This window comes from Dufourea novaeangliae, unplaced genomic scaffold, assembly GCF_001272555.1.
Source record: "Dufourea novaeangliae isolate 0120121106 unplaced genomic scaffold, ASM127255v1 scaffold65, whole genome shotgun sequence".
NCBI classification, from domain to species: Eukaryota; Metazoa; Arthropoda; class Insecta; order Hymenoptera; family Halictidae; genus Dufourea; species Dufourea novaeangliae.
The window spans coordinates 2,715,473-2,731,522 of record NW_015373961.1 but is presented as its reverse complement, the minus strand read 5'-3'; the positions used below and the strand labels follow the sequence as shown (position 1 = coordinate 2,731,522).

At 39.0% G+C, this 16,050-nt stretch overlaps 3 protein-coding genes across 6 annotated transcripts; 1 reads left to right on the top strand and 2 right to left on the bottom strand.

Annotated features, from left to right (window-relative positions):
• Nucleotides 1-147: 147 nt before the first annotated feature.
• On the bottom strand, nt 148-2,846 carry LOC107186644 (ubiquitin-related modifier 1). Its single transcript, XM_015574558.1, has 5 exons — nt 2,746-2,846; nt 2,605-2,669; nt 2,464-2,545; nt 2,010-2,058; nt 148-374 (listed from the first exon to the last, which is right to left on the bottom strand). The coding sequence occupies exons 1-5, from the start codon at nt 2,787-2,789 to the stop codon at nt 306-308; spliced, it is 309 nt and encodes a 102-aa protein (XP_015430044.1). The 5' UTR covers nt 2,790-2,846; the 3' UTR covers nt 148-305.
• Nucleotides 2,286-8,254, top strand: LOC107186643 (MATH and LRR domain-containing protein PFE0570w-like). Of its 4 annotated transcripts, XM_015574553.1 has the most exons (8): nt 2,286-2,317; nt 2,481-2,616; nt 3,652-4,026; nt 4,100-4,552; nt 4,761-4,865; nt 5,136-7,288; nt 7,384-7,604; nt 7,684-8,254. In XM_015574553.1, exons 3-8 carry the CDS (start codon nt 3,666-3,668, stop codon nt 7,814-7,816), a joined length of 3,426 nt encoding a protein of 1,141 aa, XP_015430039.1. In that variant the 5' UTR covers nt 2,286-2,317; nt 2,481-2,616; nt 3,652-3,665; the 3' UTR covers nt 7,817-8,254. The 4 variants fall into 4 exon arrangements, with proteins under 4 accessions (XP_015430039.1, XP_015430042.1, XP_015430040.1 ...); XM_015574556.1 differs by lacking the exon at nt 2,286-2,317 and having other exon boundaries at nt 2,539-2,616; nt 7,669-7,717; XM_015574554.1 differs by lacking the exons at nt 2,286-2,317; nt 2,481-2,616 and adding an exon at nt 3,301-3,402.
• Nucleotides 8,255-8,290: 36 nt separating this feature from the next.
• Nucleotides 8,291-15,818, bottom strand: LOC107186479. The gene is made up of 20 exons (XM_015574341.1): nt 15,813-15,818; nt 15,338-15,715; nt 14,815-14,939; nt 14,565-14,749; nt 14,345-14,505; nt 14,033-14,260; nt 13,921-13,991; nt 13,664-13,840; nt 12,512-12,840; nt 12,395-12,430; nt 11,982-12,175; nt 11,154-11,396; nt 10,525-10,578; nt 10,224-10,455; nt 10,005-10,153; nt 9,829-9,930; nt 9,105-9,314; nt 8,819-9,001; nt 8,601-8,750; nt 8,291-8,509 (listed from the first exon to the last, which is right to left on the bottom strand). The coding sequence occupies exons 1-20, from the start codon at nt 15,816-15,818 to the stop codon at nt 8,306-8,308; spliced, it is 3,417 nt and encodes a 1,138-aa protein (XP_015429827.1). The 3' UTR covers nt 8,291-8,305.
• Nucleotides 15,819-16,050: the final 232 nt, after the last annotated feature.

Genomic DNA, 16,050 nt, shown 5'->3' with positions numbered 1-16,050 from the left:
GCCCATTGGCTGTATGTAGGGGGAAAGAGCAGGGGAGGGTACGTTGGAGAGGAGCAATAATACGGAGATCCTTGGACAACGGCCAAAGTGTCAGCCGTAATATTATAGTCGTTACTCGGGGAACATCAGAGACGGTACGTCGTGCGAATGAGCATTTTATTCTCCGACATTGTGTTCACGCTTACACGTGACCCCCTTACTTTGATACGAAAGCACGGGGACTTTTACTTTCCCCGAAAGAACCGAGAAAAATCACGCTGTGATTCCTCGTCGTTGACCGCCGCCATCGCAATCTTCTGCTCCTTTTATCCGCCATGCAAAGTGGATATGAAGAGTACCGTGTCACCGGAGCACAGCTTGTAATTCACCTCTCCCTAGAAATTTTCGTAAAATCATTAAGAACATCGACTGGATCGGTGTTTAGAATTCAATGTTGCCTTAATGATAATAAATCCTTTTATGGAGTAATAAGCTTAAGATTCATACACACTAAATTCGACTTATTCTCAATTCCCGCATCTTCACTCGACAGGAATCGCGGGAACACGTAAAATATCCCCGAGTTCCATATAATCGAGACTCCATCCTATACCGCCCGAAACGTTTCCAGTGTATCTTCCCGTACATCGGGCCATCCGCTTTAACTCGCAACTGCCAGGCGGCATACGAACAAATTTGTCGAATCACGGGAAAAGCCACGCGAAGAGGGACGCAGGGGGGAGAGGGTACATGATACGAGCGAAAATGTGCAAGAGCATAGCCGGAACGATGCTCTCCCTTTTAATTTACGAGCCGAAAATGACGAAAAACGGGGCGAGAGAGTGTGCAGCAAGCTCACAGGCGGGAGGAGAACGTGGTGGGGAAAAGGACAACGTGACGCTGCGTGAAAGGGGGGTGGGGTGGAAAAAGGAAGAAAGGACAAGGAGTTTAGCCGCGGCGGCGGTCGAAGCGTGCGGGGGAAGCTTCGGGAAACGTTGGTATTATCATAATAATGGCTAAAGCCATCATCTTTCTCGCGTCTGCTCTCTACACCTAGCTCTCTTCCCACCCCCCTCCCACTACCCATTTCGCGAGGCTCTTTCTCCTCGAGGGCGCTTCAGGAAGCCGATCCTAATAGCACTCGCGTTTTGTACATTTACAAATTTAAAATGATAATTTCAACCGTGGGTGTGGCGTGCCTCCGGGTCATTTGCGCCCTTTCACGACCGCGTCCACGCTCCCGTTCTCTTATTCCAGCGCTCACAGTGGCGGGACGGTTACGGGCCAACTACATATACACCGTAGGTCGATTATGCGACACTCGTAGCAAAAAGAAAAACCGTCGAGCAGATATACTTTCGCCGGACGTTTGTCATATGTCGCGCGCAGATGCGTACCCGTGATTACACGGAACGCGTTATTGCCTTTCCGGTGACGAAACGCCGCTTCCGGCTCGCTACGTCGGATGAACCGGGTAGCTTGCATCCCCTGAGGTAACTTTTCGAATTATACAAACTGTGTTCTTGTATCTGGCGGTGCAACCGAGAATGATGGTGATTCTGTGTGTATGAAGATAAGCAAAGCACGTGGAATAAAATTTCTTCGTTTCGCAGGTAAACATTTAAACGCTGTTTGAAGCTTCCAGATGATAGTTTAAATGTTATTCAGCATAATCAAGTTACCTGGATTATCCTGTACACAAGTTTCATAACTTGGTATGTATATGTATTATTGTCTACCGGTTTTTAACTACATATTAAATTTGAGCAAAAACTGATTAGTATAATTAACAAACAATAGATTGACTTTTTACAAGTAATTCATGTGTAAGTGAATGCAAAGGAATTCAGGAGGCCTACCTCTACCCATTCCAATATGTATAAGGGTTTTTTTGTCATTCTATTGTATTGTAACTAATGACAGGATTCAGTAACTTTATTATGCTTGAATTGAATAATAACAAACGTTAGACATATGAAGAATATATAAATGTTTCATTTAATTATTTCAAAAATAAACAACGTACTTACCAACAATTCCCAATCTGTGTCATTTACAAGAACCAAGATACCTGGTCGCCTATGTACATACAAAAAAAGCATAATACATCGCGTGTGTGTCTAAATATTAACTTCAAACATGTTTAAATAAACAATTTAGGTACGTCAATCAATACAATGTGAATAAGTATTAAAAAAATATTAAAAACATTTCTGCACTTTGTACCAACACTGAATCGTGCTGCCATCTTAAAAAATATCGCGGTACTTTCTACTCAGTCGCCATCTTAACACCATATATCGGCCGAATTCACAAGTGCGAATTAACACAATATACCGTATGTATTGTGTTTGTGGTCCTGCACGCATGTCGTTACAAACTTTACGCGTGCCGGACGAGAAACTTTTGCGTGTGACATTTTAAATTGTTACTTGAAATGTTTACGCTATCGGTGCTGAGTAACCGTAAGAAATAACAACTTACACAGTCTCCCCTTGCAGAAAAAGTTCCGGTCGCTCTTTCAAGAGGTTATCTTTTATCCAAAAGAGAAGCTTCTGTATCGTCCCTACAAAATTTCAAGGGGCGAATTAAGAGATCCAGTCGCAAAATATTCGTAAAACTTACAGTCGTTCCCAGGTAAGTTCACTTCATATTTTTTCTTTTTATCGAAAAGAAGTTCCGCCCCACCCCTGAAATTTAGCGGGTGATTTATTAAATTCGATATCACTGTAAGAAAAGTTGGGTTATGTATAATATCAACGTTACCCAAATTCAATGGTTAAAGGAGTTTCACTATTTTCGGAAGACATTCTCCTAATTTTTCTCTAATTGTGTTACTTTATGTGTTATCAACTATTTGCATCTAATTATCGAATACGACCGCTCACCACGCATGGAAACAACGTGATTGACGTTACGGCTCGATTCCACGTTCCCCGCGTTCAATTCGTCAGTAGTGTACGATTCTAACGCGGTAAAATACTAATTTCAACATTCAAAAATCGATAAACAAAATCTTTTATTCTCGGAGTCTCGACATTCTTTTCTTTTTTTTTTTTTCAAAATTTTTATTCCACATTATAAGAGCATGCGCGTATACCCCATACAATAATTGACGATCTGGTATTTCTGTGCACATGAAAAACCAAAAGTAGTATATTTCTTATCAAATAGTACAATAGGTATTGTATATATATTACTGTAATTAGGAACGTAAGTAAACAATATTTAAAATTATTATTAACTTCAAAGATATGAAGTGATAAATGTAGAGCAAGTACCCCCTGTATACAACACAAGTACATCCCTGCACATCCACGGGTCATTAGTCTCGCAATAATTATATATTTAATTGCGACGTAGTGGTTGTTTTCGGTTCAACAATTGTTGTTTTAACAAGAGGATTTATTGTTTAAACGTAATGTAAGGAAATTTTGTTGAAGTTAAGCGAATATGCAATAAAAGAAGGCTCGATAAAGAAGTAGAATATGCGAACGGACTGAAATGCAGGTGCCATCAGCGGCAGCCGTAATGGCGGTCGTCAGAAAAGTATGATTGCACGCGTTAAATGCTTACAAAAACGAACTGTGTGCCGTCGATACGCGTTCACGTTATTTTAAGATCCATGCGATCATAGAGGACGTATGTAATCGTAATATATCACGTGTTTAGTATCAACAACCACGATGTCAGAAGAGAATCAGCATACCTCGGAAGAAACCGAAGAAGAAATGAATGCCGAAAATCACAGTAACGAACAATCTAAAAGTGACACAAGTATATTAAACAATGAAATGGAACAACCTATGTTAGAAGACGAAGAAATGCCGACGTACATTAGCGTATCGACTCCGTCGAGGCGCGAAGAATCGGATATCAATAATACAAAACAACAAGACAGGATACCAATAGAAGAGGATCACAGTCGAAGTCCTTATCCTAGTGATGATCAAGGAGGAGGTAGTATTTATGTGTTATCTTCTGGGGAAGAGAGTAATCACCCTTACAACAACGAAGATGAAGAAGATGAGTATGCAGACAGTGAAGGTAAGCGAAGAGCATAGACTTTTGTCCAATTTATAAGACAGTGTTTTATCAATGTTGATTTCTGTTGCTGTAGATATGGATGAAATGGAACTTGAAAATGATCGTGAAAATATAATGTTAGAAGATGAAGAAGAGGATGATGATGATGATGAGGATATTGAAACAGAATACGACCCAGATTGTTTTGATAGAGCGTCTGATGATTTTATTTTAAATAACAGAATGAAACAACACCATAAAGAAAGAAGTTTATCCTTACAAGATTTAAGTTTCACTAAGAACAATATTCATAGTCCGTATAATAATAAGAAGAGGCACAGTTTAAATATATTTGCGCAAAACTATACAGGCCTACAACCAAATCCTGTTGCAAATAAAAGGCTGTCTATGCCACTTAAATATCAACATGTGGAAAGTAAAGTAAAACGGTATATTAGAGACATAAAGGAACAAAATAGGAAGTCAATGGAAAAACGTGTTAAAGAACAAGAATACATAATAAATAAAGATTACGAAGAAAATGAAAGTAAGAATTGGTTCATGTTATTAGAATTTGGATATTCAGATTTGAAAGGTGTATCTGTGTTTAATGCTGTACATATTTAAGATGTTAATAGATAATGAGTAAAAAAAATCCGAAACAATACAATCTTCAATAGACCTGAATAGCCAAGTTCTAAAATCTTTAACAGTTAATAAATACGGAACATAATTTCTGTCTTTTTTTATTATAGATAATGACACTGATCCATTAAAACTACCAGAAACAAACAAGGTCATAAAAGATTATGCAGAGAAGGCAATTAAGGATTTGCAACGTGAAGAAAATAATGAAGCTGGTAATTCAATTTATAATACAGCACAAATAGTAGAAAACTGTGATAATAACAAAATAGATATCAAAATAACTGAAAGTCAATATAAAAATATTCGAAGGGACGGTGACGTGAACGCATACAATGATATTCAAAATGAAAAACGTGCACAAAACTGCGATGATAAATTAGAGAAACGAAATGGTTCTGTAGATGTTAATGCACATCATATTGAATATCAAAATACAGTAGATAGGAATGTAAAATTTAATAACATGGATCAACCTTCTTTAGTTAACGGTCATCAGCAGGCACCTACAGTTTTCAATCTACGTACATTAAGCTATGAAGAATACATGCATGGTACACCCAACTCTGGACAAAAGGAAGACACGAAGGAGCAAAGGCACAAGACTCAAGAAAAAACTAGTGAACCAGAAACATATAATGACACGGAGATGATTAATATACAAGAAATGGAAAACAGTAATACAAGCTGTGCATTGAAAATTGAGAATGTCAAAAGTATCAGAGTAATGCAGGATGAATCAGAAAGTTTAAATTTTGCAAAAACGAATACCGAAAATATGGAAATAATGCAGCTGAAAGCTCAGCTGACTCAAAAAGATGCTCAGTTTCATAATTTACGAAATGCTTATCAAAAAACATTGGCCGAAAACATAAAAATGAAACAAGAATTAGATGCTTTAAAGAAGTCGTTAGCAAAATATGAAAATGAAAGCAAAGTGTGTGAAACAAAAATTGCAGCTGTGCAAACTGAGACTACTGTAGATACAACATCCAAACCAAAAATAATTGTTACTACAGTAGATACAAATAATAAAATGTCCACCAGCAGTGTTGCATCTACAATAAGTTCTATTGATCACTGGGCAGATAGCGCTTGTAGTCCAGCTATATCTATTAAACCACCTGATGTGACACCAATTCTTAATTCTGACGATAGTATGATACTCACTGATGGTACTCCAAGAAAATTGCCATATCCATTGTCTCGAACATTCATTACTTCATCTCGGATCTTGCAGACTCTCTCCAACATAACGCAAGGCAAAACAAAGGTTGAAAGTCCATTGGTGAGAAATTCCAAAAAACGAACAAACGAAACTTCATTGAATCATTTATCAAATTTGGAGTACAATTCTCCAATGCACGCTTCAACTTCCAAAAAACGAAAAGCAACAGATATGCTTGGTGCTTCCACTTTCGTTCAACCATTTAAAATACCTCACACAGCCATGTCATCTGAAAACAAAGATACTAGTGCCACGAATGTGGTATTTAAATATTCAGAGGAACATCCAAATAAAAAAGCAGAACAATCACAGGATACATCTATGAATAAAAACAATGAAGATTCTGTACCCTTAGAAACTGAAGCTGAAGAAACTAATGATCTTGATGAAGATGTAAAATGCTTCGTATATAGAGATAATGAAAATAGCAAAAATAAAAGTTTCTTGATTCAAGCAGAAGAACCAACAAAAGATGCAATGGAAAATGATAAGAATCGTATCCAAGAATGCGGTCCTTACTTATTAGGTAATCTTGAAGTAAGAATGTCTGAAATAAATGGTACAATTAGCATTTGGGGTAAAGAAGTCAATCGGGAATCTCCTAGTGATAACGAAGACGATATGGAGGTGTCTATAAAGTCGATTGAAAAGAAAACATGTATGTGTTTGGAAAAAACACCGCAGGCCAGATTTAATGGCAATTCACTTGTATGTTCAACTAATAGAAAACAGAAGCCCCCGTCAAGACTCAATAAATCTGGTGTTTCTCCGTGTCGTCACTCTATGCCATCAAATACGATGAAATCGCCTTTTTTACTAGATGATCTAAACGATCAGAGATACGTGGGTAATCTTTTCACCCGAAGGAACAGCGTGGCCTCGTGTAGGAATTGCGATTCTGCTCAACATCGAAAAGCATGGTCGACGTGTAAAAGCATGTCGGATTCGCAAGAAAAATTACATTCCTGTTGCTCGAACCACACAGAATTCATAGATAAAGACTACAACTGCGGCTCGTATCACGACAGACAGATGTACGACGATAGTCCTAATCATAGTAAAGATAAATTCCATGTTAAAGGGGTTCGAAGGAATTCCCTCAGAAATGTATTCAGTCCTGAATTGAGTAACCATTTACACGAAAACACGAATACCGCCACCGAAATGAATGAAGTAACTTGCAAGTACAATAATACATGTCGACGTTCCCTACAAAATACATCCAATAGTAGCCAACATTCAACAAAATATTTTAACACCAATAGGGATGACACATGTACGTGTAAGTCATCCTCGGGAAGTACACATAAACACGACTGTTTTGAAAGGCCAACGTGTAGTTATAGTCACTCAAACGAAGGCGAAGAAGATCTTCTAATTCCGTCGAAATTATCTGGCGAAACACCTGAAGTAAGACGCTGAAAAATAATTGATAATATAATGATTTTACAAGCATTTTTATTATGTTTCTTAAAATATTTATTCTTCTTTTCGTTTATATACAGACAAGGCAACGGAGATTAAGTGGCAAAAGGGTGCGAGGAATTCTTATGGATCTCTTAAGAGGGTGTGGAGACTGTCGTAGCCCTAATGATAATAGTGTCAACAAAAGCAGTCTAAAACAGAAGGATTCATCCCACATAACGAACGGTTCACCGTGTAGTAAAGTCTCTCAGTGTCCTACGCCTGAACCAACATGTTCGAGTTCTACGCAATGCAATGACAGGTAAGTTATTATTCTTCAAATATTATACATGTATGACACATGGAATGAATTTTGTATTATTTAGATAATTTATTCGCAGATGCTGTCATGCATATGCCAGACGAATCGAGTCTCAACTGGAAGAGTTCCGAATGGAAATGGAAAGAGTACGATCACGTTCGGATGCAATCCTCGACATGCTCAATATGCTTCACTCTGTTGACATGAACTAAAGAAACCACTATGACTCTTAAACTAAGTGCTTTTTCCTTGTACAAATCACTATTTCTTAATTTCCTTAAGTCAAGGTGTACGCACTATTGTCAAACTATTTTATTTACCTCTTCTACTTCATTGCATATAAAAAGTACGTGATCGATTTATTGAATAAAATACATTCGCGTCGAAAAAAACGAAAGAAACTGCAACATTGTACTATACACATCGTTTTTGTATTACAACATTTCAATTTACGTGAGATCCTATTCACAATCAAATTTCGTAATGATTTTTGTATCCTACAGTTTAAATATGTATCACTTTTTCAACGACAATTTATCTATAGTGTTATAGACGTATCTACCTACGAAGATTAGACAATTTTTGTGTTTTGTTCTCGATGAACAATGTTTGACATAGTAATATTTATGCGAGTGCACAGTAAGACGACTTTTTGGCGCGGTGAAATTTCATTTAAATGTCAATAAAGCATAAATCTCCTATTAGTAATTGCAGTCACAGGAATCAAATCCTGCGCCGGGTTCGCCAGGCAAAACACCAGGAGGTGCCTCCCCTTGACCCTTAAAGATATTACTGTACGATGTCTTCAAATAATTTACGTGACCTTGGAGTGACCTTATACGTCCTTGAGCCTGCTCGAAAGCCTCGTTTAGGTTGTTTATTTGACCTTGCATCTTTTGTCTAATCTATAAACGACAGCGTAAGAAACAAATCAGCGATTAAACGCATTAAATCTGAACGATTTATTTATTTTTTATTTTTTTAATAATTAATTACTTCATCTCTGTCCTTCTGTGCAGCTCTCGCAGTGGCTCTGCACTGAGCCAGCTGTCTCTCCATCTCTGCTATCTGACCTTGCATCGATCTTCTCACAGTCTCGCATCTTTCTTTCGTCCTTGCTACCTGTCTGGCCGAGTCTTCTCGAACCTACGAAAGAAAAAAAATCAACAGTATATTACTATGCATTTCACAAGGATGGAAAGACGGCGTCGTACCTGATCAAGCATCGCCGTCAACTGAGTAATTTCGTGCATCTTCTCGTCGATCCGTTTCTGCAACTGCGCTTCGTGCTCCTCGAATCTGGCGAGTGTATTCTTCATGCGTTCATTCTCGTGCCGTAATTCAGAATTCTTCTTTTCCAGTTCTTCGAACCGTCCTGTACCACTGCCTCTTTCCTCCTGTTAAACGTAATTTACGATTATCCCAGATATCACAAATTGTATAGAAATTTAGTAGATTGAATGTTACGTTATTTTATAGCGAAACATTGGAGACAGTGACCTGAAGAGCTTGATACTCGTTGCGCAGAACATCCAACTGATTTTGCAAAGTTTGGACCTTGTCTTTGCACCCGATTAGCTCCCGCGTGAGATCCTCGTAGTTCCTTTCGGCGACCAAACGCATCTGTTGCGCTTCCTGCAACTTTACCTGCGTTTGCTTCAGAAGATCCGGCAGCGGTGCTAATTCAGCGAGTTTCTCTTGGAATTGATTCTATCAACAAAAGCAATTAAATGTGCATACATGTACAGAGTGATACGATAAAAGGTTTCATCATTTCTAGGGTAGATGGTACTTTCAAATGATGAAAAGAAGTCGTACATAATAAGTGTGGATCGGAAAATTAATATTTTCCAAGTTATAAACAATTTATTGTTTCGGGAGCTATCGTATCGTATAGAAACAATGAAGAAAATTGTAAAAAGAAACTAATAAAAATTGTCGAAAACATTCCGTAACCAGAAAAAGAAGGAACCCAGATAAAACATCACGCCTTGAAGACGGCTTAAAGGCGCCTTAGACCTATAAGGTCTAATAACGAGAAAGTCACTAGTTTTAATCGAAACAAAAAATGTTTAAAGCTCTGAAAATATTAATTTTTTGACCTACATTTGTTAAGACCTTTTTTCATCATTTGGCGAGTACTACCTACCCTAGAAGTAACGAACCCTTTTTTGTGTCCCCCTGTATAACGACAAACGTTACAAAACGAAGATTCGTTACGCACCTTAACACGACCAATTTCTAATGTCACGTTCTCGTTCATTCGCGCGTTATCCATTTCCATGAGGTCGAGTTGACGGCGTTGCTCTTCGACTTGTTGTTGCGCCTAGTGTTTCAGTTATCATTTTCATACATGCCTGTGGTTAAATCTCTAGAGTGCTACGTGTCGACAACGGAAACCTGTAAATATTTATTACGATAATCCTCGAGCTGCGCGGATTGATCTTGTATCAGTGATCGCAATTCTTCCACTTCGTCTTGCGATTCCCGGAAACGTTGTTTAATAACGATCAATTGTTGCTCGTGCTCGACCATTTGCTCCTTAAAACCTGTAATTAATATATAACGTTTGAGAATTACCCATTGTAAGGTATAAATTCCAACGTGATTCAATGTCACCTTCGTATTTGTCTTTCTCAGCCTCGATCGCTTTTAAACGTTCCTGAGCGTCTATCAGTTTGATGTCTAACTTCTCTCTCTCCTCGATCGCCTCGCGTGTTTGTTGCTTAAGCTTCTCGGCGTCCGTTCTTAAACACGAAACCTCGCATAATTTATTTTTGTAATCGTCCTGCAGACGCGCGTATTGCTCGCGAAGATCACGCAACTGCTGCTGAGGACACGTGCTGGCGCCCTTTTGTTAAGTTTAATACATGTTACATCTCATCTGCATGTTAAATCTCCTACGAAAGTACAATCTTACCATAGGCGCGTTTATACAGGGACCAGTACAGGTTGAGGATGGCGCGGGTGGCATCTGTGTTGATTGAAAATATACCGAAAAAACAAGCTATTACTGTCCCAGATAGCACATCATGCCTAAGACCCCTTGAAGACGACTTAAAGGCGTCTTAGACCTAAAATAGCTGTAAAATGGGCGTCTTCGAGGCGTCACATGCTACCTGGGGTTGTATTACACATAGTAATACACTAATCTACAGAGTAAATGTTCACATTATACTGTACATAATTTAAAAAGAGCCGTTACGTTCGATTACCGGCCATTTTTTTTTTGTATAAAATCTTATATGAAATAATCATATTTTAAGATACGAACCACAAACGTTCACTCGTCGAAAAATTACGCACAGGATAATGTGGCATTGTCGTGTAACTTTAGAAGAAAAAAAAGAACGATTTGCAATTTTTTTCTAAAATATGTTTATTTCATACAAAATCTGTGGTGACATTGCTTGATCGTCTGAATTCAATGGTTATTCATCGACCCCGATCAATGAAGGCGGAGCAACTTTGATAACAATCGGTGCACCGGTTAATCAGCTCGTTCCGTGGGCTTGTGCGATCAAGGTGATCAAGATATTGTACAGATACCTTGGGAAGAGGCGCGGATGACGGTGGTGGCGGCTGTGGTGGTAGCGTGGGCGGTATGTAAGGCGGTGAACCGGAAGCTTGAAGGTTTCCTGGCGGTGGTGGACAACAACCGCAAGGTGCGCAGGGACCGGTGCATTTCAGCAACTTACGTTGCTGCTCCAACTGCTGACGCTCCCGTTGCACGTTCGCAAGTTCTATCTGCATGTTACGCACTTCCCATTCCATGCTGCCTAATTGTTGTTGCTGAAATCATCGTGGACATATAAATATGTATGTCATATATAACTTCGGTACAACCCGAAGATTCTGATCTCTTTTTAAACTCCGCAGGTTTGTTGTTGTTATTTAGATTTTTGCTGATATTCGGTTATTTAGGGTGAAACCACCCTTTAAAGGTTAATGCGTGCTTTCCTATTTTCCGGTATATCTTGAAAACTATAGTAGGTATCAAAAAACTGTTAGAATAAAAATTGAATGGATTCTTGTGCTCTATAAAAATGTCTAATGAAATTATTAAAAATTTGTTTATTTATTTATTAAAAGAACAAATTTTTAACAATTTTATTGCGCCGTTTTATAGAGCATAAAAACATATTAAATTTTCATTCCAACAACTTTTTCATACTCACGATAGTTTTCAAGATATACCGGAAAATACGAAAACACACGTTAATCGCTAAGGGGTGGTTTCAGCCTAAAGAATCGGAGATCAGCAAAAACGGAAAATTGCTGGATGCTTCTATTGAAGTCCTGTACAAAATCGGAATTTTTCGGTTGTACCGAAGTTCCCTTGTGAGTTCGATTATACATATTTCTGTTCAAATGTACTAGCTGTTTGGTGTTGTTGCCATAAGACGCAAGTTGGTTCTCCAGTTCCTCGGGGCATGTTCCCCTGGGCGGTGGCGGCGGGCATGATTGCTTAGCAGCTGCGGGAGTCCGGCAACACATTTCTTCGTCTTGGGAGGAAGCACCACTTAGTAAAGCCCCTGTTCTCGACGCGCCACCCGCAAGTCTGGGTGAATCTACAGACGTGAATTATGGTTGATTTAAATTAGAATTTTATAAATACAAGTTCCTGCAACCAGAAACAAGTTTATGCGTTATATAGCAGAAGGTATTTAGCAAATAATAGTATAACAGATCATTAATGAATCTAAATACGCTCTTAAGCTATCGAAATTCTATGTTTATAGATTGAAAATCTGAATATGCATAAAAATTCGCAATATGAACGCACTCACCTCCGCTGTTTAAAAACGTTTGACTATTTCGTCTCACTGAAACACGTATATTGAATTAACAAAATTTCTATCTGTAATTTTTGTCAAACGAATGATATCGTTCAGACGTTTGTATACCGCATATAGAATTGCCGTTGGGCGACAAAGTCTCAGCGAATTGCGGTTGAAGACAGCACTTGCACGCGCAATAGTCGTCGTCCTGTCTGGCAGTGGTGGTGTACGAAAACGAACGATAAGGGGACGGGCTCGATCCTGGCGAATGATTTTCACCTGAACAGGGGTAACAGCAAGGGCTGATGATACGTTGATTCAAGGAAGCTATCTGACGGGTCAGTTCCGTGTTTTCCTTCACGACTATTCGCATTTCAGCTTGTAGCCCGCATACCTTCCTCTGAAGGCTCTCGACCGCTGAATCCTTCTCCAATAATGCCTCCTCTAATTTGTATCTATGTGCCGAATGTATGTATATGTATATGGACCCTCGATTAGAATCACCTGACTGATGTCAACATGCTTAATTTTGCTGAAGTTCTATGCAACCGTTGTCAGGGTAAACCGACACGATTCTCAAATATTTTCATCCCGACTCTCTATTATTTCTTACGTCACATATAGGGTGGACTTGCTGCGTATCTCTGATCGTATCAGATCGGATACGAATTATCCTACTGCAAACTATTCGACCGAAACATTTTTCCACTAGTAATAACACGATTCAAGGAAAGCTTCAAGATGATTGTACTAAATTTATTTTCAACCCCTTTTTTTCCAGAGTTTTTAAGGCCACCTTCGTTTCTTTTTATAAATAAATCTATAATTCTTTTACGTCCATATTTTAGCGGGTACTGAGACGAATTCGGAAAGCGTTATAAAAGATCATTGTTTTTCTTCTAAACCAAAGAAACATTAAGAAAATATGATTTTTTCAAAATGGTGTCCGTTAGCAGCAATACACACGGTTAAGAAACGAAATCTCTGACATGCATCCACCCACAAAAAAAGCACGTACCTTATAAGATGTGCCCCATGGTGAAATTTATGTTCCACGCCTCAAAATTTTCATAAAGTGTACCGTTAAGTCATTATTCGAAGTGATCGAGTTAGCTGAGACACCCTGTATATCTGTATCTATTCACATATTTTACGAATTTCGCATTTTTTAGCATCTATTCTAAATTTTAGCATTTATTTAGCATCTATCGCAAAATCCTAAAAATACTGTATAACGAGCGTTCGAAACGGAATAACTACGAACGTAATGCGACTCACTTTCCGCCCTCAAGCTGAGCATTCTCCAGCGCCAATTTTTCTTGCATCGTCAACGATTCTGTCAATTTCCCCGTCAGATTCTTGAGAGATCGGTCTTTACCCCTCTTCTTACTGTCCGCCACCACAACCTTTGGAACTTCGTCTTCCGTATGCCCGCAAACGATTACCCTTGGAAGCCTAATTAAATATATAAACAAAAAAAAAAACATACAGATGACAGTTTCGTTAAATGAATAAACGTTCGTTTCTCGACGTACTTGTCCTCTGGATATTCGATTTGAGGCAGATCGAATAGATCCTCAGGCTTCAATGGCTTTTCTTCTTCGACCTGCGATTCGATTCTAAAGTCATTCAACGCGTTAATAATACGGTCTTCGAATATTGTTCTATATTATGATTAATACGCGCCAAACTGGGTCTCGTGTGCGGATACGGTAGGATGTCGAACAGTTTGCAGAAGGTTGCGCTCGAGAAATCGGACAAACCCAATGTCTTTTGCAATTGTCGTGTTATTTCCTCGACTTCCGCTAGTTTCGTCATTACTTCCTCCTGCTTAGTCCGAAGCGCCTGCGTGTCCTCCTCCGATAATTCTTTCTTCTGTAATGTCGAGGACGTGTGACAAAGAAAATCTCTGGAAATTCGAAAATTTCACGAAAGCCCTATCTTTTTTTGATCGGATACCTCTGTGAGTACGACAATTTCCAGCTTCAATTCCTCGATTTCTTTCATGATAACGGCGCACCGTTCGTCGGCTTTCTTCATTTCCTCGATCACCGCGGCGTCGGTCAAAGGTGACGAGCTCAATAAAGATTCATTTCGACCGCCAGGTTTCATTTGAGCGCCTGAACGATGTACATTTAATACGAAATCCATTCGACCGCGTGTCAAAGTCATTGTGTACCTTCGCCAACACCAGAAGGAAGTGGAAAATCCGGAAGCTCCACGGAAACTATTTCATCGTCTACGGTTTTATCTTTTTCCCGTTTTTCATCGGTTTCATCCTGCGGAGTATCTTCTGTCGTTTCTTCATTTTCCTCTGCCTCAGCTTCTTGCGTGGCTGTCTCGTCAGCCTCGTTGTCAGCCATACTAAAATTACGTCAATTCAACGAGGACGTAAATCACCAGTGAAAAATTGTAATTAACTATCTCACGTTGACGATTCCTCTTCTACAGGTTTCGAACTTCTAATTTCTTCTGATTCCGTCGATTCAACGGCTGGCTCCTCCTTGATCGCTTCCGGTTTACCTTTCCGATCGTCATATGACTGCCAAATATTCTGTATTGTACATACGTTTCAGTATCGCTACTTATTAATATAAGCGTTTCATTTGATCTAGAATACTTTTTATCGTAACACTATACGGATGTAGAGTGAACTGAAAATTTCAACAATCGAATTAGTACACGAACACACTCTTTTTTACACAAGATCAACATAAATCATCCCAATAATAAAATTGCAATTATTACCCAACGGAAACAATAATTTCAACGTTAGTCACCAATGTTCAACAATGTTAGCGTGTTGAAAGTTTCTGATCGAATACAGCCCAGATAGCACATGTCGCCTAATGACGCCTTAAAGACGGCTTAAAGGCGCCTTAGACCTAAACTAGCCGTAAAATGAGCGTTCTCAAGGCGTCATATGCTATCTGGGAGGTAACAAAAGCTCACCTGCTCGAGAATGTGTGGCTCAAGATCCGATCGTTGTTGTAAAGGTATCGATTCTAACAAGTTTCTAGTATTTTTTCCCGACTCGAACGGAGGAACATGTCCCTCCTGACGGTATTCGACCGATAACGAGTATACGTCCGGTAAGTTCAAAGGCTTCTTAAGATCGAACAAAGATTCCAATGAGCCGAATGCATCTCTTTTCAATACTGACTCGACGGTACAGTCTGCGCCCTTTATCTGCGATTTCGGGCTGCCACGTTGCAGACAACGACGTTTCAGATCGTACGAGCTTTTTGTTTTAACGGGCAAACTTTCGAGGAAAGACGTCGGTGAACTTCCTGGCGAACGGGACGTGTTCCGCGTGCACTGTCGCCGCTTCTAAAGATCGTCGAATTAATATTGTAATATTATAAATTCTCTTCGATACAGTTCGGTTTCCAGTGGTTTGTTTATTGAACAATAACCGACATTTTACCTTCATTATTTTACCTTCGAAACAACACCGTTGCTTCACTTAGTAACGATATTTCTTCTGTTGGATGGTACAGGTGAGGGACCCGATGATCTTTTCCTCTCGTTTGCTCAGTGAAGAATCGGTACTGATATCAAACAGCGTCGAACGATTTCTCGGTTTTATGCTCGAAATTGGTTTTTATTTAATTTTCTTGTACTGCAACATGCAATCGGGTTAATTGTACGGCTGTCGAAATTAT